The sequence below is a fragment of the Condylura cristata genome, unplaced genomic scaffold, assembly GCF_000260355.1.
Source record: "Condylura cristata isolate star-nosed mole 26May11 unplaced genomic scaffold, ConCri1.0 scaffold00021, whole genome shotgun sequence".
NCBI classification, from domain to species: Eukaryota; Metazoa; Chordata; class Mammalia; order Eulipotyphla; family Talpidae; genus Condylura; species Condylura cristata.
Genome location: NW_004567122.1, coordinates 12,511,233 through 12,535,209, shown reverse-complemented (window position 1 = coordinate 12,535,209; position 23,977 = coordinate 12,511,233). Strand labels below are relative to the sequence as shown.

General features: G+C 44.5%; 1 protein-coding gene across 4 annotated transcripts in view; it reads left to right on the top strand.

Moving 5' to 3' along the window:
* The window catches only part of SEMA6A (sema domain, transmembrane domain (TM), and cytoplasmic domain, (semaphorin) 6A), a 68,921-nt gene that overhangs the window by 21,414 nt on the left and 23,530 nt on the right, over positions 1 to 23,977 (top strand). For 2 of the 4 annotated variants that reach the window (XM_012727946.1, XM_012727945.1), the window contains exons 1-11: positions 3,406 to 3,496; positions 6,293 to 6,412; positions 7,108 to 7,196; positions 8,045 to 8,262; positions 11,690 to 11,821; positions 13,092 to 13,247; positions 14,617 to 14,793; positions 15,161 to 15,301; positions 15,388 to 15,468; positions 17,529 to 17,587; positions 20,596 to 20,616. In XM_012727946.1, the coding sequence (XP_012583400.1) occupies positions 3,406 to 3,496; positions 6,293 to 6,412; positions 7,108 to 7,196; positions 8,045 to 8,262; positions 11,690 to 11,821; positions 13,092 to 13,247; positions 14,617 to 14,793; positions 15,161 to 15,301; positions 15,388 to 15,468; positions 17,529 to 17,587; positions 20,596 to 20,616 (1,285 nt within the window). Of the gene's footprint in view, positions 1 to 3,405; positions 3,497 to 6,292; positions 6,413 to 7,107; positions 7,197 to 8,044; positions 8,263 to 11,689; positions 11,822 to 13,091; positions 13,248 to 14,616; positions 14,794 to 15,160; positions 15,302 to 15,387; positions 15,469 to 17,528; positions 17,588 to 20,595; positions 20,617 to 20,752; positions 20,804 to 23,977 lie in introns of those variants that run through there. The other 2 variants (XM_012727944.1, XM_012727947.1) reach the window with 2 other exon arrangements.

Genomic DNA, 23,977 nt, shown 5'->3' with positions numbered 1-23,977 from the left:
GCGCCATGTGGTCACCTCCTGGGCAGGCGGGGATCGAACTCATGCAGAAGTGGCTTAAACTTCTTACTGCTGTGCTTTAACCCGCTGCGCCACCAGGGAGGGCCTTGAAATCGTATTTTTAAAGATCCAAATGAATGCCAAAAAATCCTGTCGTCAAATACTGAAGTTACACGGAAGCCTTCATTCCTGACCAAGGCAGCCAGGCCGATCCAATGCTCATGTTCGCCAGTCACAGCATTCGTTGAGGTTCCGACTTCAGTTCTCCCACTTAACATTCCACCCCTGTTTGGTACTGTTTGGACTTACTAAGATGAATGCTTCTAACACATCGCAAGGAATCCCCTAGCCGGAAAGCTATCTTTTATGACAAACTGCAGGTTTCCTTGGCAAGGCGATACACAGGCAGCCTGTTGTGGCTGCCTGTGTTCCAGTCCCCAGACGCCTCACCTGTAGTGAGACCTGTTGCTTGTTTTAGCCATACCTGCTGAGACACGTTCCAGAAGCCCAGGCCTCTCGGAAACCACAGACAGATTCTTCCCACGCAGTCCCCATCTATATGACCTGACTGTAAGATACAGGACATGGTGTACATGACCGCAGGGGGGATGGACTGCCTCTCTGTTAAGGACTCTGTTTCCGGGATCAGGACCAAAGGTTCCAAGCAAAACCCAAGATCCACCTTCCATTGAAAAGCTCAAGTGTCACAGTCCAAGAAGCAGCAAGTTGATGAGACCAGCTTGAGCAGAACAGGGACAAATTTTCAATCTCTTCCTTCTGCCTCGAGCCCTAATTTATGCACCTTTTCTAATAGAAGTAGGTAAATGTGCTAAAGATGATCTGGTGAAGGATTCTGTAGGCGACCCATTGTGAATCTCAAGCTGTATTCCTTTCCTTTACCTTTTCCTTCCTGTTACCTCTTGACCTTCTGCAAAAATCACACCGATTCGTTGTATAATTATCTGCACTCTGTAGTGAGTTAACTCCCTGGAGGCTGCTGTTAAAGTCTGAGATTCGATGACTGACACGGATTAGTTCCAACTTCATGGAAGGTGGGGTTCACCTGGGCCCTGTTTTGTCCTTGGACCTCTCCAGACTCACAAACCCCTGCTTTCATTCTTCACTCCTTCCTGCCTTGGACGAGCCACGAATGTGGCCACTTTTGAGAAGCAGGTGCATTTAAAAATACAGATCCCCACTGCCAGGACCACAGACCACCTTGGTTGGGATAAGGGTACCTACTTTGCTTTGCTGCATCCTAAGATCACTTCCAAATTTTTGCCTGCCCCGCAGAGCACAAAGTCAGTCACATTTCAACGGGAAGCTCTTTGTTGGGATAAAATATCAGAAAAAGGCTTTTCATACAAATGTGGCTGAAAGAGTACATTTGCTTTAAGGATATCTGACTCGCACATCTTTGCCTACAAATGTTTTTAATGCAATAGCTTTATATGACTCTCACTGACAGTTTAAACAAATAAGTGGCTTCCAGGGGAACCATATCAAATCGAGCGCAGTCAGAAAAGGGACAGTCATATCCCTGAAAAAAATGATCTCTGGGAGTTCAGAACAACAGAACTGGACGACGCAACTGTCCAGACAGACCCTTGCTCCTTCCTCCTGGGTGATGACCCAAAGCACCATTACTTAAGGCACCTTAAATTTAGTACTAAAGACCTTTCTGTCCAGCCTCAGTACCAGTTCTCAGATCTCTAGCCAAACTGTGTAGCTGCCAAGTGGTAAACAAAATACCCTTAAACTATAAAGAAGATCGAACCACAGAGGACTGTATAAACATGAATGATGCACAGATCAGGTACAGACTCAAGGAGCTGTGATTTTACATGCTGTGGAGTCCCGTGGTGTAAGGAAGGAAAGAAGGCAACAGGAGAGTGAGTCCTCCCTCGGCAGGGTCAGTAGCTTCTTGGAACAAAGACTTGAAGCAAAAAGGTTCAGGAAGTCCATCCTAGAATGATGTTTCATTCAACATCGCCTGGGATTTTGTTTTTCCTCATCACATTGTAAGGAACCAGCATTCAACAAAACAACATCAATGGGGGGGCCTGCTGTCTCTCACAGACAGGTTGACCTCTGACTGTGGTGGGTCATTCTCAATAGACCCATAACAGTGAGAGTGGGTCAGTGTCGGGTTGTGTTGCTTGGGATGACACAGTCCCACCTGGTCATGCCTCTACCCTCTCTATGACTAGTCTTGCAATTCTCTACTGGGTTTTCTGTATCTAGGAAGGGAAAGTAGAAAGAGAGGCAACTCTTGAAAGATACTTGCACAATGTTAAGGTAGTGCCTGGCCTTAGCCTCACATTCCACTGGCTGAGATTAGTCATGGGGTCACACCTGACTGCAAGGGAAGACGGGAGGTGGAGCTTAGTGTGATGTGGAGGAAAGGGAAGTAGAAGTCTGAATAGCTAACAAGGCTTTGCCCCACCCATTATGCCTATGAGGTCAGGCAGACAACTTTTGGGAGCAAAGCAAGCAGGGCTTAGCTATGTCCAGTGGGTGAAAGGAGCCTGGTGCTGGGGCTCATTTCCTCAGCTGCAGCTCGCCACTGCCACTCAGGCAAGAAGGACTGAGTTGACTTTCAATTCAGAAGAAGCAAGAAATCCAAGTTTTCATGAACAGTCTTCCCACTGAAACCAGCATTAGTTTCTTTCTTTTTGTTTTAATACGGTGTGATGGCCAAATAAAACTGACTTATAACCTCTAACATACAAAAATGAGGCCTGGGGTAAGCACCAATAGGTGGATGTCCAATAGCAGCCCCATGCCTCGCTACCTCTGACCTGTGTGTGCACCTCAGCTTCTCAGCGCCTCTTTCTCATCCATACCATGAGAGACTCCAACACATTTCTGAAGTGCAAAAGGCCACTTGAGAGCTGGCAGTTGATGCCATACTGTTCTGCCAGCTAACCCCAGGAAAAATTCCAGTGTCTTCTTCTGGGATTTAACCCACAATGACAGAACTCCTCAGGCAAAACAAAACCAAAACCTGAAGTCATTCTCTATAGGGTTTATGACTCAACAGGTAATTCAGGAGGGAGTGATGGAGGAAGAGAAGTAAGTTTTCGCCATGATTGCCTCAGAAATTCCTTTTCCAAGATGCTTAATTCTAGATCATTCCAAAGGCTAGGGGAATCTAATTACTGGAATGGCGCAAAATCAATCAGACATGACTGAATTCAGACACTGAGCTGTAGAACCCTGGTCAAGTGACTCACTCTCTCTAGACCTCCAATTTCCTCATTTGAAACCAATATGTTTAATCTCAAGAGAATTAGAGGATTACTCGCATTGGACTTGCTTAAGCATGTGAAGCTCTTTACAAATATTAGTTGCTGTTACTAATGTTGGTGATGGTTGTTCCTAATTAAGTGCTATTATTTCATTTAGATGGATACTTTGGAACCTTTTGGGGATGAATTTAGTGGAATGGCCAGATGCCCGTATGATGCCAAACATGCCAACGTTGCACTGTTTGCAGGTAAATGACCTGATTTCTCCTGGTTGCATTTGCTTTGCGTGCTTAGTCTGTCACTGCGGAACTGCTCTGGAGAATTCGCAGAGTCACAGTTCTACTTGGAGTCTCTGGTGAATACTGTAATTAAGAATGTCTTTTCCATTTGAGGTTAGTATAGAAAGTGTACTTTTGCTTCTTAAAAGCAGTCTTTGCCACGCTTACCCATGCATCTGTGACTTCCAAATGGATCACAGCTTTGTACTTGAATTTGTGACCTACCAGTGTGAGGCCATGTCTGGGCTCAAATAACAGAAAATCTACCTCAAACCAGCAATGTGGGTTTTGTACTTAATGTGGGGTAGACTTTTAGGTTAGTCTGGTTCAGCAGACTATCCAGGATGAGTTCCTTGTCGCGACTCTGCTCTTTCACTTTGTTCTGCTAGTGGGATTTGCTACTTCACAGTCACAGGATGGCTGCCTGCCCCAAGCACAGCTATGTTTACCTCCCCACACACAGAAGGCAAAAGGGAAGACACCAAAGGAAGCTTCTAGAAGCTCTGAGAGCAGTGAGGCCACATATCCACAGATTTGCAACAAACCGTCATCAGTATCACTGACCTAATTAGGTGACATGCCTGTCTCTGATAGAATGACTGCAGTAACTGAGGGATGATGCTGATCAATTTTACCCACACGCCCCCTTCCCTTCCCGCCCTTTCTTCCACCGCAAAGGATAAAACACAGCAAGCAGCAAGTAAGCCATCATTTTCAAGTGTGTGCGTGTTTTAATTAGGAAGTTATTTAGGAATTCATTGCCAGCTGTGTATGTGGAGGTGGGTGGAGGCAGAAGTGCTGGTATAATAGTGATTGCTATAGCATATAATAAAGCAGTTAGCTAAAATGCCATCGCAACAGCTAAAAACTGGTACATCCTAGCTAGATGAGGAACACTAGGGCTTTGATGATGAAACAAGATTAGCTCCTCAAACTGCTTTGCACTCAACATGTATCATCCATCTGTGAACCTGAATATGTAGCCACAGATTGGAGAAGAGGCTTGTAAGCGAGTTAAAAAGAAAAGGCTACGTGGGTCCTCCCTGGAATGGAGAACACGGTGTTACTGGGAAAGAGCATTGTAAGAAACAGTCTCGGAAGCCTCTTAGTCAGCAAGAGCAGGAGCGAGGCCAGTAGGAAGAGTACTTGTGAATATATTCTCAAGTGCGTAACTTCCACCAGCGCACTGTTCTGACACTTGAACCTGCATCGGTTGGTTCCCTCGAGGATGTGGGCTGCAGTGGTGAATTTAAATTGCACCGTAAACTCAAAGGAGGACTTGTAGCCTGAGGTACAGGGACAAGTATTTCCTAAGGGCGCCAACCTTCCAGAAGCTATGCAGATCAAGGCACACGAGTTGATGCGGTGCCTGCCCTGAGGCCCCCCTTCCGTGGTGTATTTCAGTAGTTTTTCTTTGGCATGTTTGAAATCTCATAAAAGCTCAGTCCTTATTTATAGAAGATACTTGCCATATTGAATAGTTGTCATATTAGCAAAAGTGGCAAAATAGTGCCCTGTTTTACAAACAGAAGTTCTTGTGAGGAAACCAACGCTGGATGTAAAACAAAAAGTACTGGCGAGGAGCAGGTGACATAGGCATGCACACATACACACAGAAAGGCTTACTGCCCGCAGTTTAAATCTAATCAACACAGTCAACACTTAACTTATCTCTGGCTGCAGATATCAACCTGCTCTAACTTGGGCCTGAGTAAATTCCAGTGATCCTAAGACCAAAAGTAGACATCAAGAACTTTGCTTCCATATGTCTGGAAAAGCTTCTTGGGGAAAAAAGAACATGATTATGTCACACACAAGGGGAAGAGCTTAAACGATGTGTGTAAATCACTTTGATGCACAGATAATGAAGATGTGTAACCATTATAAATGACCCAAGGAAGTCATTTTTTACTCTGAATATAATGATTGTTTTGGTGTCATCTGCATAGATTTCACTATTCTAGAACATTCCCCTTTGTTTTTTTCTGTGCAGATTTTTGTTGTGCAGGAAATGAACTGAAAGGATGAATCCTTAATTCTCTTTGTTCTCTTCTGCCTTGGCTGTACCCTCAAGCATGTCCCCCAAAACACACCCAGTTTGAACCCGGCATCCTCCTTCCCCTTATTTCTGTGTCAGCATCTCGTTTATCAAGAATGCTTTCAGTTCATGACTTTGGAAGCACTGGAGCAAACGTCTCTTTATTTAAGGTAGATTGGCATGGCTTAGTGGCTCTCATGAGTGACTGATTCTTGGGTATATGTAGCAATTTCACCAGCTTTTTTTTTGCTAAGGATTCCCCTCTTCCTCCCCCTCTTCTCACCTGTTCGGGCTGAAGACTCCATTTCTTCTGCTTATACTTAAAATTTCTGGTGATACGATCAGCATCTATCTTTCCACAGGCTCCCACCTAATCCACTTTACCACGGTGTGGTGGCAGTAGCCGTGTCCAAGGGACCCTGGCCTTGAGGTCTCAGTCAAGGTCCATCTAATCAAGTGAAGCGCACACCATTTTCACTTACCCTGTTCCCTGAGCTGCTGCTGCTTAGAAATTGCCATGCAATTTAAAAATGAAAAATGTTTCATCTCTCGTGATCCCAATTTAAAATGGTTAGAAATGTGGGCCAAGTATTTTCCCAGTGACTCTTGGATTTTTCCCCACTTGTCCTATCTTATTTGCCTGATGCAGGGAAGCAATCTGGGGGGTGTCTTTATTATCCCACCATCTTGCTCCCAGCCCATTCGCCTCTTCTCTGTTTTCTTCTAAGATGGAAAACTGTACTCGGCCACAGTGACTGACTTCCTTGCTATCGATGCTGTCATTTATCGGAGTCTTGGAGACAGCCCAACCCTACGGACTGTCAAGCATGATTCAAAATGGCTGAAAGGTGAACAAACAATTAACAGAGAAAATGTGGGGGAGGGGAGCATACCTTGAAGGAGATTTTGGCAAATCGGACTATAGTTTCATTTTTTAGTAATAGCTTCTGGCAGACAGGAAGGTGGAAATTGCATCTTTTGCCTCAACTGATTTATTTGCCTTCCTTTTTCACTTCCAGTGAGTTTCTACAGAATGAACAAAACTACCACCGCTAGTACAACAGGGTACATTATATTCATCTTTCTCTGCCTTAAACTCTCGTTCAGAGTCCCACATAAAGAGAATTGAACATTTCATTCATGAAAGGAATCGGGGGAGTGGAGGTGGTGGGGAACAGTAAGGAAAAAAAAAAAAGGCAGCTATTCACAACCTTCTCTGAGTCAGGGTTGACAAGGAGATGTGTACAAAATCCTTTCTGTAATATGTGCATTCCGTTGTGGAAAATAAAATTACAGGAGATGCGAAACTCATTTATTCTCCATTGTTAATTGCAACTGCTTCTGAAAGATATAATTTGTAGGCTTGAATGCTCTCTGAAATCACCAGTACTTGCCTGTGTGAAGTCATTAGAAATGGTTAGTGTTAAGCAAATGTCTAATGGCCCTACATTTTTAATTAATAACATGTCTTGGGTCGCAACTGATTGAAGTTCCTTTAACTCTGTGTGACATGTCACCAATTAACGTGCCCGTCTGTCCACAGAGCCGTATTTCGTACAAGCAGTGGACTATGGCAACTACATCTACTTCTTCTTCAGGGAAATAGCGGTGGAGTATAACACCATGGGGAAGGTAAGAAGGGCCCCCCGTTCGCTCTAGACTCTTGTTGCTGTGCGTGATCTTGAAATGAGCACCAGGTATCTAATCACGAGTCAGCACTGTGAGCAGATTCAGCCTCAGATGGGTGGGCCTCACAGTCCTGTATGCATTCTTCTAACACTCCCTCTGAAGTATTTCTGTTGAGAATTTAATTGACAGATGGGTGGTTGATTTCATACCGAGTGTTTGTGTTCTCTTGAGATATGGTTTCCAGATACATTCAAGAGGTTTTCTTTTGAATATGGTCCCCCCACCAGAGACAATAAATACCCAGTAGCTTTGCACAAACGGAATTCCGAATTTTTGTCTTTATTGCAAGAAGCCATAGAACACTTAGTAGATGTCCATTTCCTTATGTCTACCAGCGAGTAGATCAAGGTCACTAAGTCGAGGGCACAGATTCAGTATTGGGGTGGCTCGCACCATCAGAGGAATTCAGAATATGAGATGCAGGGCCCAGAGGCAGTTCTCGAGGATGGCAGCGAGGCGCATACAAAGTGTGCTTTTGTTTGAGGAAATAAAAAGCTAAGCAGTCTGTATGGAAATGAGTTTATGTGGCTGGGAGCGGATCCCCTGAAGGATTTATGGCTCTGGATTAAATGCCACAGCCTTATCTTTTAAAACACGCTGTTGCAAGGCTGAGTTCCTCTCTGCACCAACCCCCCCAACCCCGCCTCTTTTTTTGCTACTGATTTTAGAAACACCGGATTAAATTAAGCACCTTGTTGTTCTGCTTCTATTTTCAAAGAAAGACAAATTCTGCTACGATCTCCTGGAAATCAGAATGCATCTCATTTTCCCTGGGTGTTGTCCCTCTGCAGGTCGTCTTCCCCAGAGTGGCTCAGGTTTGCAAGAACGACATGGGCGGCTCGCAGAGAGTCCTGGAGAAGCAGTGGACATCCTTTCTCAAGGCGCGCCTCAACTGCTCCGTACCCGGAGACTCTCATTTCTACTTCAACATCCTGCAGGCGGTTACCGACGTGATTCGTATTAACGGCCGTGATGTTGTCCTGGCAACCTTTTCCACGCCTTATAACAGGTAACCAGAGCCTGGCCGTGTTGACCTAATTGGCTTTTCTTGGCATACTTTTCCCAAGGGTTCCCTTCTCACACACCAAATTCTCAACTGCCAGCAAAATGCCGCTCGCTCATTGTAGCTAAGAAGCACTTAACACTGTTTTCATTAACAAATTAACAGTCATTTCTAAGTATTATTAGATCAGATTAATAAGGAAAGAAATTTGAAAAATTATGACAACATCTTCTGTTTATATTCCTGGCATATAAACACGATGCGTGTGCTATTTCTAAATGTCTCCAGTAATCCTTGAAACAGAATATTGTGGCCTTCTCTTTACACTAGAGGAAACTGAGCACCTCTGAACCACTGGTCCAGGTAGTCAACAGATGAAAAGCAGCCTTGGAACTCAAGAATGGTCCCCTCTTCCTCTCCTAGGTCAGCTAATCTTCCATTTGACTTCTCATATTTCTCTCTCTGGATCGGTAACTTCTGACATAGAAACACTGGAAACTTCCTAAAATGCTACAGAGTGAGATTTGGGACTGAGATGAGTCTGTCCTGGACCCCCCTTAGGGGATCACTCTATCAGGGGACCCAAATCCCAACCACAGCATCGCTCTGGCTCTGCAGACTCCAGTGAGGAGCTAAGGCATCATGCGCTGGACCATGCAGAGCTGAGTTGGCTCAGTGTATTCCACTCCTTGCCTTTATTTAAGCTAAGACAGTAATCAATCAAATTATGCACCACTAGTTGGTCCTGGAGTGGTGGAAAAGCGTAGAAATTAAAGAATGGAAGGTCCACACTAGGTTTCCTGGTTCTCTCTCCCAGACTGCCAGGAATCTGGACATGGTCATGAAGTCTTAAGAGCATGTAGCTTCATTTCTGTGTAGCACTCTGAATGTTTGACGCTACTTTTCTCTTGACCTCCACTGCTTTGCTTTGCGTTAGATATTTCACAAAGAACTTGACAAGTCTAGATGGCAGATGCCTATAGTATGAGATTGGAAGGTAATATCTCAAAAAGAAAAAATGCTTGAGAATTGGGAAAAGCCCAGAACAGTGCAAGCTGAAAGATGAAATTGCATTCCTCAGTTCTATAGAGGGTAAGAGTCAAGAGTTCCCTACTGAAAATAGGTGAAAATATGAACCCAAGCTACAGCAAGAATTATGCGCTCAGATTTAAGTAAGCTTTCACTATAGGCAGGGATTTTTAGATGTGAGAATAGAAAAGATATAAAAAGTCAGGTCCTGACTGTTCCTACTTCAGTACCAATCCTATGAAGGACTGTTGAAGAAAGAATACGTACATGGAAATGCAAGGGCTAGTGGAATTTCCAATTTCTTTGTTTTGGACAGGATGAGTTACTTTGTGATTACAATACAGGAAGAGGTTTCTATGTACTATAGTTATTTCATTTCAAGAATTTTCTTAAAAGGGACCTAGCTAACATCCATATTTTGAGGAAAATAGTAAATACACACACGCCTAGTTCATCTGTACATCATAGTCCCTCTCTGATTTTACTGCTGTTTTCATTGTTCTCCTCCCCACCCTTCCCTCACGGACACTAACTAGGTCATATGACTGTGGTTCCTTTACATGCTTCTCTTTGCTTTGGGGGGGTAAAGAACAAGTTCCTAGGCATGGCATGCACCCCTTGTGACTGGACCAGTTTCCTCCACTTCACAGGCCCACTGAGGCTAAGTGTGATTCTGGAACACAGTCGGCTCTTGTGGGTACAGTGGCACAGCCCATATCTGTTTGCCCTCTGGGCCCCTGTGGCTGCTCCAAGTCTCAGCTTATGTTCCTGCTCATGGGACCTTGGGCATATGCTCTTACAGATTGTTCTGGATTATTATGAGTGGTAGTAGTAGTTATTGTTGTTGTTCTTATCAGCACTGCTGTTATTGTTGGTGTGATTTGTCTCCACACTGAACTTGAGTTAACTAAGAGCAGGACTCTAGTTACTGAGCATTTTCTCCTGGAGATTATAGATTTCACAAATACATGCTGAGTGAGCGGGTGGGAAGATGAAAGAGAAGAAGAGGTAGTAAATCAGGGAGGGAAGAAGAAAGGATTTCACAAGTGATTTCAGCCTTGGGAAGGTTATAAACTCAAGGGTGTCTTTAGTTGTTACGAGGTGCCTCATAAAATACCTCAACCAACATTTATCTTATTTTTCTTAATATATAAATACGTAGACCTACTACTTGTAGGAAAGGGAGGTGTGAAAAGAGTCTCCTCAAATTAAATGTATAATGTAGGCTTCAGAAATTCCCAAAACAAATGGTGCATCACTGCCCTGTAGACTCAATTCTGTGAAATGTATATGAGGCACCTTCAAATTCACCCCGCTACCTTTTTTACACTAACTTTCTAATCTCTCTTTTTCTTGCTTTATTGGTTATAGGTAATAATTGCATTAAGAAATTAAAAGTGGTGTAAAATTCTCCTAGTCATTTATTTAGGGATTGTCATAGTCTGTGCACAGTTGCCCCATCAGGGCTCCGAGAAACTTCTCGGGCCTGCATGGTATCCCCACGTGACCAAGCCCAGCCTTGCCGTAGCTGCCTGTTCTGTGCAAAGCTGCACCACCTCAAGCCTGATTAAAACTCTTGGCCAGCTGGGGCCTGCAATTTATTCGATCAAAATCGAGGAATGATCACAGTCAAAAACAAACATGGATTCAAACAGTGCACCCAGATGAATGAATAATTCAATGCCTCTCATGACTGAAGGAAAAAAAAAAAAAAAAAACAAAGCCAACTCCCCAAGTCCTTCCAGGAGGGCCAGGCAAGGATGTAATTATGGGTAGAGATTACCGTCATTATTATTATTTAGCATTTAGTAGAGCACTTTATTTCTGAAGTACTAGTGCTTTGGAGATTTACATTGTTTAGTCATATGCAAATAAATTGGAAATAAAAATCGAAATGTTCTAACATAAAATATACATGGGTTCCCCCACGTACACATTCTCACTCCTGGGGGTCTCGCTTGAAGAACCCAATTCAAAGCAGCAATATGTAGCCAGTGGGGGCACTTCAATTTCCACTTGTTTGCCAATATTAGCAATGCAGAATGTTTTCCAAAGATTTTATCCTTGGGTTATTGGCTGAAGATATCAGGAAATTTGGGAAACTTCTCTATCACTAGGTCCACCATTCTTCCTTTACAAATTAGAGCAGTTCCAGAAATAAGTCACCGAGAGCACCTTTCCTCCCCAAGAATTTGCTGCAACTAGTCCTTTCTTTAAGGCCAAGAATGCAAATCTGATTCACAGAAAGGTTCTCTATGCTCTGGGATCCCACATTTCTAGTAGTCAGGGGATGAACTTGACATTTCAGTGGCCCGCAGCAGGAAAGCTCCTCTGGGTCATGCTTTCCAAATGGCAGCCCTGCCGGTGGCATGCATGACCCTCTGTGTGAAATGTGTTCTTGCAGCATCCCCGGCTCTGCGGTCTGCGCCTATGACATGCACGACATTGCCTCTGTCTTCACCGGGAGATTCAAGGAACAGAAGTCTCCAGATTCCACCTGGACGCCGGTCCCCGATGAACGTGTGCCTAAGCCCAGGTAGGTGCAGACACACAGATGGCCCAGTGCCACTCCCCAATGGCGAGCGTCCTGTGGGCCCACGCTCTGGCCTCTGCTTTCCCACAGCGACAAGTCAGCACAGAGAGGCCTGCGAGGTCATCTGCCTTCATCCCCTTAACCAAAAGCCAGAGTTACCTGTACTTAGGTGTTGCATCGGGCAACACCACACTGACAATGAAATGGGAGTCGTGGAGCAGGCTCCATAATGCAGGGGATGCTTGCTCAAGAGCAAGAACCTGGCCTTTTTATTGATAGTTATTGTGAAAAGGGGAAGTCAAAGTGAAAAGAGAGAAGCAAAAGAAGGAGGGGCAGAGTGGTTCTGTGTTTCTCATCTTGGTACTTGGGTGCAGCCCTGATGCCCCAGTCAGGATTTCAACCCAATCAATAAGGCGCTCCACTGATCAGCTTCGTCATCCTCCCACGCGCTCCTTCACCCCTCTTGCAGACATGGGGTTGCCTGCATGAAGCCGACTGGGTTAGTGCCAGGGAAGTTTCTGCAGGGCTCTCAGACATGCCCGTCTCCCCTCCTGCACCCATGGGCACAGCACGTGGCACGGAAGCATTGGGGTCCCCCCAGTGTCACCTTGATGAGATGTCCCTTGAGTCCTGAAAGCCAAGAATTTCTTAAAGAAATGAATTTTCACTCTCATTGCTTAGTGATGAAGAAACTGACCTTACAGGAGGGAAACTTCAACTTAACTGGCTTCTCCTAACCGCCCATTTCAAACGGAAAGCAAAACAATATTCAAAAAAGAAAACCCCAATGTTTTCTGACCTCCAGCTAACCAGAGATCTTACGTTAAGGCGCACTGGTCGGGGTGCCAGCTGCTGCTTCTTCAGTGCTTTTGTCATCTCCGTTTATGACAAAGCCAGCTTCATTCTCCCCTGTATAAATGACATGCCCAGGACTTCTAGCAGAATTTGGGGACAGGTAGGCTGATCCTGAAATGCGCAAACCACACACACCCTCCTCACTGGCAGCCAACCACCACGGCTGCTTCAGGGTCCTTTCATGCTTCCAGGTGGAAGCCAAGCCACCCCCACTGTGGCGGACTCAGGTTCCTCTATAGAAGGAGGTGGCGAGGTGGAGGAAACCCAGGCCCGTTTTAGTTGACAGCTTTCTGCACTGTTCACCTTCCTCTCCTCAGCCCAAGGTGCATTCTCCTTCCTGCCAGGAGTGGGTCATTCAAAGGCTTTGCCGTCAGTCATGAAATAAGCTCCCGCCCTGCCATCCCTTCTTCTGTTTTAGGCCAGGTTGCTGTGCGGGTTCATCCTCCTTAGAAAAGTATGCAACCTCCAACGAGTTTCCCGACGACACCCTGAACTTCATCAAGACACACCCGCTCATGGACGAGGCCGTGCCTTCCATCATCAACAAGCCCTGGTTCCTGCGGACCATGGTCAGGTGGGTGTCCAGCCAGCCATGTCCTACAGGGGTTTCCCTGATGCCCTCGCACGCTCAGAGGAGCCATCAGTGGATCGGGCTTTGAAGTGCCACAAACAGCTTCTGTTAGCCTAGGTGTTGATTCAGCTCCAAAATGCCAATGGGCTGGGTGGATGCCACCCCACCCCATTACCATGCTCCCAACAAGACCAGGTCTGATAGTGTCAGGCTCGTTGGACACGGGCCAACAATTAGCGCAGTACACAGATCTGCACTTCTAGGTTAGCCCCTCACCCAGCCTGTGCAGAAGTGGATGAGCAGTGAGGAAGAGGCCGTCAGCGGATGAGGGTACCTGCTGGGTAGGGCATGGCCACAACACGGGCTGCAGATGCCAGCCAAGCCTGAGCCCTGGGCGTGAGCTGTCAGACGGCGTGTTCCCCAGGATGCCAGCCAGGGAGTGATACTGCAGCACAGGTGATGTGAACTGGTGGCCCACAGGAGGGCAAGCTGATGAGAGCAGTGATGGTGTCGCCTCCTCTGCTCTGCTTCAAGCTTATTTCCAACCCACTCAGCAGCTTTCCCAGGCACCATCCAGTTGAACGGCCATTGAGCAAAAGGCTAAATGACCTTATCACCATTTTATACGGTGACTTTATAGAAAGGTATTAAAATACTACAGCGGCCCTTGCCCATGAGAAAAACTGTGGGATATAACTCTCAGGGGGGTTGGCGGCACCTGGCTCCTGCAGGCGTTTAAGACAAGCAGGACTCTGGAGCACTGCAGTGCCGAGGGGTCTCAGGGGCGGTTCCGGGGGCCCTCAGCCTGGGCAGGCAGAGGACTGATGGTGTCACTTCCGACTGTAAGTGGCGTTTGTCCGTTTGCACTGCCCGGTCTTTTTATCAGCCCCCACTTCCCCATCCTTCAGAACCCTCTCGGCCCTTCTCCCTATGGTCAGAAAGCGCTCCAATCTGACACTCTTCCGATAGGGCTTTGCAGTCAGAGAAGACTGGGAAAATGGTAGTCACTGCTTTTCTGTTCGGTGTTAACTGGGTTCACGGATTCCTTCTTTTCCCTCCTCAACGGAGACATCAGCTTTCCTTGCTGCTCATGGAACGGATAATTGCTGAGTGGTTTCAGATGCTTGTGCATGTCTATTTATTATGGAACTTGGCCTCCACACACATACCTCCTTCCTCCCCTTGGAGCCAGACTAATGCTCTGCATATGGAAATAAAGGGCCAGAACAGCTTGAGAGTATTATTTATATGCATATATTTTTCTTGAGGTTATTACTAGAAAGCTCTGTCACAGTTGTTTGAAGTGGAAAAGGGGGCACTTTAATGACAGAGTAACAAAGAGACTTTTAAAAAGTGGTTCCTGTCATTTCAGATACCGCCTGACCAAAATCGCGGTGGACACCGCTGCTGGGCCGTATCTCAATCACACGGTGGTTTTCCTGGGGTCGGAGAAGGGGATCATCTTGAAATTCTTGGCCAGGATAGGAAACAGTGGTTTTCTAAATGACAGCCTTTTCCTGGAGGAGATAAGCGTTTACAACCCTGAAAAGTGAGTAGAATGTTTGGTTCCTTCTTTGTCATGATTTGGCATGCTACTGTGGCCCATTTTTCACTGAGAGAAAAATCATAGCAGACCCAGGTTTTATGCCTGTTTAAGTGATTTTTAATATTATTTGTAAAAAGCATTTAGTGCATGATAAAAAGCGTCATTTTCTCCTGGCTAATCACATGTTTATATAGACACCAGAGATCGGTGTGTGTGTGTGTTCGCAAACACGAGGATCTATTTCGCCCCCGATTAGATCAGATTAAGAGATCAGCTTGTGGGCCGGAGGTGGGGTACAAGAGTGGTGGCAAGCAAGAAGAACTGACTCAAGTGAGTCTAATCATGATATGATGCCGCCTTATAAAATTAGGTGCAGCTATGATGGAGTGGAAGACAAGAGAATTATGGGCATGCAGCTGGATAAAGCAAGCAGCTCTCTGTACGTGGCATTCTCGACCTGTGTGATAAAGGTTCCCCTTGGCCGGTGTGAACGACATGGGACGTGTAAAAAGTACGTGTTTTGCCTCCTCCGAGTTTAGAAGGCCCACAGGGCTTAGACAGGAGTCCAAGGTCGCTGACAGCCTCTTCTCCTTGCAGAACCTGTATCGCCTCCAGAGACCCTTACTGTGGGTGGGTAAAGGAAGCAGGTGCCTGCGCCCATCTGTCACCCAGCAGCAGGTAAGGAGCGTGAGGAACTGGCGAGGGGCTGTGGCCTTTGGCCGCCATGCATTTAAAACCCCCGTTACTAGGCGTGCTGTTCACAACTGCACAGGCACCCCAACATGACACGTGGCACATTTCCAATTGACTGATCATTCATCCTCACACTGATTAAAACCACCAAGAAAGGAAAGGGTGGACTTCTAAGTACTTGCAAGAAGCTGCTTGCCTGAGCGCTACAGTGTGAGCACAGCAGAGAAGGAGCAAGAGGCTGTCAATTCAATTAGGGACGTGGTCTGTCCATGCAAGGCTGAGAAGAAATTGAGAGCATTTGTTAAGCGATGTATTTCTACTGCAAGCATGGTGTGCACGTCCAATAAACCTTTTCCCTGCACTGAGGAGCAGTTGGCTGCTCAATTCTGGGCAGTTCTCCCGCAGGTCATCTTGACGCAGCCAGCCCACTGTGCCTGTGACTTGGTGCTCAAAGTGGTCAATGGCCCCGGTGCAAACTTTCTTTTATACTATTATCTGACTGGCTGTGCAATCCAAAATTACATTTGGAAAACTACTCAGTGCATGGTCTTGACTGGTTGTGGCCAACTCAAGGAAGGTGCCTTAGGGCACTGTCTACTTAGCTACCCCTTCAACCTCAAGAACCCGATGGGAAACGGAATCATCCTCCTGTCACTCTGAATCTCCTCCCCCAATTTAGAGTAACTAGGAAAATGCACAAGAGAGTGTATCTGCTACCACCCCTGCACAGAGAGAGGGGGATGACTCCCATAACGAGAACAAGCATTAAGTCAGACCTCGAAATCTCACTAACTCAAAGGGTTGGTCACTGTGCTGTTAGATCAGTGTTGTAAGCTGCCGTGTAGACGTGCTATGCTCTGAGAGCTTAACATCTTTCCATGAACAGCCTTGAGGTAAAGGAGAAAGGATCACAAAGCAGTAAGGGAAACGACCGCTTCTCTCTTTCCTATATTCCAGTGTTCCCAAAGATAATAAGACTTTTTTTTTTTTTTTGATATTATATAAGTCAACACAGACACCCCGGCACAGTTCCCCAAAGGTCTACGCATGTTACCACAGTGGCCTAAACATGTGGAAGTCCCCTGGGAAAGCAGTCCTGGTCAGGGCCCGGTGAATATTGGATTCACCACCATTAGCAATCCAAAATGTTGAGGATGAGTCTGACTTTGAATATAGCGAAACTCAGGGGAAACACAAATATAGTAGATTATTAGTTGCAAGTTGTAACTTTCAAAATGGATTTGCTTTATGGCTCGTAAACGTCAAAGGCAAACAGAAGCTTTAGTTGCATGGCAGGTAGCAGCCCAAATTCCTGCAAAGAAGGTCTACTTTGGTACCTGGGTGCTTATTTTCAAAGGTAAAGCAGATACTCAGGTTGCTCCTGTTCGTGCTGCATATCGATAGCTTGTCACTCCAATGCTGACCCGGGAAGAGAAGTGAGGAGGGACTTGGGGACAGTACTCCCAATAGCTGGGTGTGGGGCAACCCCAACAACATACTTGAGTGGCCTCAGCAAAACACTCTGCCAGTTACTATCCCCTCAGGGGCCCCACACACCTCTCTGGACCTTTGGATACTCTGTTCTATGCAAATGATTGCTAATCGAGGAAAAAAGGTCTGAAAGCCAACAGTCAGTCTAGGAGTGAAAGAAAGAGTAGAGAGGAGGGCATTTTAAATTAGTTTATAATTACAGACTCCCATATTGTTTATATAAGGGCCATAGTTTAACATCTAAACTTTCCAAGAATTTAATGCTCAGAGAATCAAAGTAAAGAAGGATATAAATAATCCATAAAGTAATGAACTCCCTGCACACTATTTGAATGAGCTGCTTCAACTGTGGCTCCTCTTTGGAGAGTCACAGAAGACTCACTTCTGTAAACTTCAGAGATAAATTTGCAAGCTGTTACTGATTTCATTTTTTGCACCTGCCATTCCATTTATCAAACTGTTGCTTTCTCTGGTGTGACTTAAGACTCGTTCTGGAATAATGACTCACATTATTGCATTTGTTTCTGCCTTTCTCCCCCACCTTTTTTTCTAAGGCTGACTTTTGAACAGGACATAGAGCGTGGCAGCACAGATGGCCTGGGAGACTGTCACAGTGAGTAGAGCTTCTCAGCCGCATTTAGCTTTGGGCAGACATGCTCGTATTGCGTGGCCTAGACCCACACGTGGCGCTGAGTGCGTCTGGCGCTGAGCGCAAACAGCAGAAATCATCTTCTCCACATCAAATAAATAGCAGGTCCATGTTGTAAGAAAAAAAAAAGAACTTTAAATCAACACAGTGTTGTCAGAGTTGTCGCAATGAAATGCTGTCACCTGTTTCATTATTATAATATTGTGGAACAAATTCTCTCTTGAGGATATTAATTAGAACAGAGCAGCAGCCACACCGGCATTTCCATTTAAAATGCCATGCCATGGTTTTGTTATTGTTGTTGTTTTGGAAATATTATTACAATATAGTTTTTAGGCAAATAATAAGATGGGTTGAACACTGTACTGTGGCCTTTAAATTGACCGGGACTTTTATTTTTCCTTGAACATGGCAATTATGTTCAACTAACAAAAGTAATTCATTTTATTAAATTTATTGAATTTATTAAATTGACGTCTGTTACCATTTCTGGTAGAAAATAATTTCAGAGAAAGCCAGGAGGGGCAAAATGACTCAAGATACCTTTTTATAGGCATTAATCCACCATGCTAATCTCAGAGTTCATTCAAAAATTATGAAATGGAAACATTTTAGATATATCAAGTATCCTAGCCAAAATTCTGGCCAGTGGACCTGTGGATTGATTAATATCAGCAATCTCCTAAAAATACTTTTTAACGCTAAAGAGCAGGACAATGCTATACTCCTGGGAAATATTTATTTCATGATGTTTTAAATATCATACAGAATGAATTTCAAGAAGCTTGTGTTCAAATGACACAAAAAATATTAGCTCCTTAAGAGAAAGGCATGATACTGCTTCTGAAGTGCAATTCTATAGTGAAAATCATGGCTGTAACTCATGAGCACTGAACAGCGGAGTCTAGGTGCCATCCAGCTTCTTACCTGAGCTGTTTGAGCGCTCGGATATAACCCGAGGGCTACAGGCAGCCTCAGCCTCAAATCTTTGTCTCCTATCTATATTAGCACGTGCAAATATTATATCTTGGCAAAGTTTCTTCACGGTGTGCTCACACTCAGAATGCACTAGTTGAGCGAGTAGCCCAAGAGGCAGAGAACGGGCCCCTTGTCTACAGGGAAGGATCTTAGGGTTCATCGGTGGATCTTAATCATGCTGGTGCCTTGCTGCTCTTTCAGGAGAATGCGCTTTGGTCTGTGAACGTGTTAGCTGACTCTAAGGGCTCGTTTCCGTCACAGCATAACGATCTGGTGGTTTGGGCATCTGTAGAAAGACAGGGGTGCAGATTTGCATTGCACGTGTTCACATACCAACGACGAGCAGTCTTACTACCGTCTCTGTAAAGCAGTCACCCTGTGTCCTCCGGCAGAGGACCTGAGAAGGCCTCCTGTCCAGCACAGGGTACACCCTCGGACAGCAAGCCAGTGACTCACTTCTCAGTCTGTGGCCAAACCTCATGTTTTCGTGTACCCCCTAACCTCGAAACCTACTTTTTTTTTTTTAAAGATTTATTTATTTGTGCATACAGAACTGGGGTACAGGCCAGAGGCTCAGGGGCAATGAGAGGCTTCACCAGAGACAGAGTGGGGAACAGAACAGGCAGATCGACGAAGTACACTGCTGAGGGGAGCAGCGGGCGGGTCAGGAGAGGTCTGCCGCGCCATGTGGTCACCTCCGGGGCAGGCGGGAATCGAACTCATGCGGAAGTGGCTTTAGATTCTCAGTGCTGCGCTTTAACCCGCTGCGCCACCAGGGAGGGCCTCGAACCCCACTTTTGCTGCTGCCCTCCATGCCCCCTTCTCTGCCCCAGCCACGCAGGCATGCAGAGGTGTAGGCAGGCACGCACAGTGTCTTCAGAAACCCCTCACGGGATTTTCAGGGGCAACAGGAAGTCACAGCGTCTGTGCGAGAAGCTGGTAGAAAGCCGAGAGAGGCGGTGCTCTGGCCCCGGGAACACGCACACACATGTGCTGAACGTGTGTGCCTTTATTTCTGCTTGTAACTTCCCAACTCGTTGTGTGGAGTTCAGAACATTGTGATACTGGACAGTTCTTCACAGCGTGGCTGTGGGAATGAAATGACAGAACAGAAAGAAAAGTGCTTTGCTAAGTGAAGTAAGTCAAAGGAGAAATACAAATGCCAGATGACTTCATTCCTCATACGAGGAATATAAGGAAACAAAACAAAGGAACAGGACAAAAAAAACAACACCCTAGAGATCTGAATGGAGCACTGAGGCTACCAGAGGGGACTGGAGGTGGGGAGCAGCAAGGAGGGGTTCCCTGCTCTGGGCTCTTGTGGTAGATGCAGTGTGGTGAAATACATTTACACCCCTAATCACACTGTGTTGTGAACCAACGTTACCTCACTTTAAAAATATACAATTTTTCAAAGGAATAAAAGCTCTGAATATAAGTAATAATGTTGTACTATAATTATGTAGTGTGCTCAATATGACTACAACAACCAAAGTATAAAAAATCGATCAAGGTAACCTGTTGCACACCTTAAGTTTACCCAGTGCTATTTGTCAGATTTATGAAATTCAAATTGCAACCAAAGATCTTAAAGAAAGAAAGAAAGAAAGAAAGAAAGAAAGGTGCTTTGTAAGAGTGATCCAGAAAGCACTTATTCTGTCCACATACATATCCCTCTCTCTAGAGTAGCACTGGGATTCTCAGGATGGCGTGTGATCACTAAAAGCCTTCCTTCTAGTAGCTTGGACTTTTCCCTGTACCTCCTGGTGACAAAGGCAGTGACTTTGATGTCATCTGCTTGGAGGCGGGAGGGGAAAGGGAGGAGCGTGGGGATCTGAGCATCTTACATTAGAATCAGGAATTTTAAAAATGCTTACTTGATATTGGGGATCATATGGTAACCTAGTTCTGTATGAGCTCATTCCCACTTCTTATGTAAGTCACACTAAGCAAAATGTGAAACATTAAGTCACCTTCTCTCTTTTGTCTTTCAGATTCCTTTGTGGCGCTGAATGGTAAGGAAGATATTACTCATAATTTAATATTGGTGGCAGTCGATTTGGGAAATCTTATTTCACTAATTCTCTTGAGAATTTTCAAACCCTAGGTTTCTATTTTAATAAATTTTTTATCGTCATTATTTTTTTATAGACATTTCAACTCCTCTACCAGATTATGAAATGTCTTACAACACGGTATCTGGTCAGTTTATAGATTTCTTTTTTTTTCCTTTCCTTTTTTTTTTTTTTTTTAATTCTTCAACCCACTCACCCTGTAGTAGTTTATAGTTTCATTCCTAAACACCATGGACCAGATTCTTTGTGACTTCAGGGCCCCAATTCACTAAAATTATTTATAGATTTTACCGTGTTTCAAAAATCATTCTGCCTCTGTGAGACAATTGGCATGTGAGACCAAGTCCTACATTTTTAATTCAGGTAACATAAAACCTGCCAACCTTGGGGAATCTGCTTAATGAGCTCTTGAGGGAGAAGAAATTGCTTTTGGACATAAGTATGTGCAAGATGAAAAGCATGGTGCTCACACCTGATGGGCCACAGCTCCAGGACAGACACTGCGCCCCCGTCCCCCAAACCCTAGCTGCTGAACAATACCCTCTTTGGGGTGCAGAGACCCAGTTCTTAGTCGGCAGTCCCTTTCTGAAATTCACATTAAGTCAGCCTTGGAAATGGACGCTCTCGGAGAGTCTGAATATTTAGACATATTTTCAGTGCGATTTCTTCACAGTGTATACCAGGAAGAATGACGCAGTGGGAATGATGTGCAAACAGGATTTATCCCATTGTTCCCGCTCAGGCACACACACACAATGCACTAAACAAACCATGAAGCCCATAAACAGTATTCTGACCTCTTTTAGACAAGCTGAAATGTGTCAGTTACATTTCTCAGAGTTCCCTCAAATATTTATTAAAGTATTCTTTTTAAAAAATATGTATTATGGGAAACAGTGGTGTGATGGCAGATTTAAGCCTTCACATTGCAGTGGGCCTACAAGCCTCATTGATTCACTGATATTTCTAGTGTGTGTGTTTAAGATAAGTAACGGAACAATGCTTCCAGAGCAGTCTTTAGATGAAGAGGTAGGTAATAGAGCAAGGGAATAAAAATAAATAAATAAAGGAAATGGAAATAAAGGAAGAGGGGGGGAAGAAATCAAGGTGGATTTAGGAGCCAAAGAAATAGTTCAAGATGGCCGCAAATGTATTTTATAGCGCTATATGAACTTTCCCTCCCTATGGCTAACTGGCATAGAGAAAACCTCTCTTTGAGAGCTGAAAGGGCCATCTTATCACATTTTGTGCACCGTGCACAAAATGATGCCTGCTATCTCCTGGTGATTCCAGTGTGTAGTAAAGGCAGCGTGGCGTGGAGGAGCAAGCCCACAGAATTAACATTCCACCTTTAACATTCTCTGATCTCTGAGTCAAGCCAGAATATTAAATACCAACAACTGGAAGCAAAATTTCTCAGGAGGCAAATGTCATCTAGCTTAGCTTGCCCTTCAAAAAGAGAAACCACTTAGCGTCTGCGCTTCTCCAATATCATACATGGCAATCATTTCCTATAACGGAATAATCGTTACAGATATTGAGAAGTTCAGGTCTTGAATCTAATTGAACTAGCAAACTCCCAACATTAATCAATCATATTCAGGCCAATCTTAACTCTCGGGTAATTTTCTCATATAGATAGAAGAGTTTCTCCAAGGGATGTTCTTTATGAACAAAAACCACCCTCCAATCTATAGATCTCTATTATTTCCTTTGCAAAGGAAAAGTGACTGATTAATCCCTCCATATTCACACTTTAAAGGATAATGCCCATTTGCCCTCAGCTTTTGATCAGTGATTTCTGTAAGAAAACTAGAGTGGGAGCTTTCCTTTCAACTAAAAATCCGGTCCATTTCAGGCTAAATCTATCCTGCATGAAGTGCCCAGATGATTAACTGTCAAAGTGAAGGTTGGTCTAAGACAGTACTTATTAAAAAATATACAGAAGAATTCCTCTTCATAAGCTATTCTGAGACATACTTATTTTTGAGTGAATAAACCTAGAATAGATTTCATTCATTCATTCAGCAAGGGTTTGTTAAATGCCCGCTATGTTCCAGGCGCTGGACAAGGTACTGTGTCCACGGGAAATCCAACATGTAGAACAGGAAGCCGACCTCCAAGTCCACAGTTTCTAGCTGGCCCCTTTGCATGTGCCTAGAGTTCAGTGGCTGAGCGCACGCTCATTGTCAGAGACTATGGAATGAATCACAAAGCCAGAACTGCCCAACTCAGGAAAAAAAGGACTGCCAAGAAGCCCTGCAAACATTCCCCTCAACTGTTATCTCCTCACCCCTCCACGAGATTGTGGAGACCACTCCACTTATCCCTTTTAGTGAATTGGAACCTGGTTGCTTTCCTTCTCTTTCTCTCTCTACTGATTCGGTGTCTCTCTGTGTGTTAACTGGCTGCAGTTAGTGTTAATAAGTCGTTTGAAGAGTTTCTAACTCTGGAATCATAGTGACGTGTAGATATAGAGAAACAGTAAGATGCATAGTAAAGCTAACTTTTACAATCTGTGTCTTTGTATGCCCTATGTACAGTACAGCATAAGCTCCCCTGATTAAAATATGCCTTTTCTTACTGGAGTAACAAGGCAAAATTATAGGCTCGGATTCTACTGATATGTGATAACCATATCCGCAAACGATTGTCTATTTTTATAGCATTATTTTGGTTACAGAGTCTCTAGGGAGTGCACAAAAATAATACAGCTTGTCCATTCATATTACAGGAAGCAATAGAAGGGATTTCCTTCTACCAATTTTTAAGTTTGGTAATAATAACCCATATTATTGACTGGTTTCAAAAAACAGAGCGCTTCTTCATGGTGCTTCTGGATGGTGGTCCTAAAAATGTTGAGACGGATTCTCTCGTGGCACAAATCGCCTATCATCAAGCATCAATTTAAAAATTACAGACCTTGTACTACTTTTTTTTTCTTCTGAGGACATCAGATGCATGGTTTCTCTAGATTTACATATAGAAAATAGAGAGATGGTGGGTTATACACTAACACTTCAGCAAGAGGAAGTAGCTGATTTCTCACATTTGTGTAAAACATTTTCCTACCTAACTACCATCTGGTCCACATTAATTTCCTCCCATCGCCATAGCTTTCCATTACCAATGAGTTTTCCATGTATTTGCAGCATATGGTCCAGGAAATCTTTCTACAGAGAATGTGTCCCCTAGGCATATATTTCCCCTAGATTACCGTATTAAGAAACGTTCTCCCTAAACCATACTTATGGCATTACCATAAAATTGCCCCTTGAACACAATTAAATTGAAAGTGCTC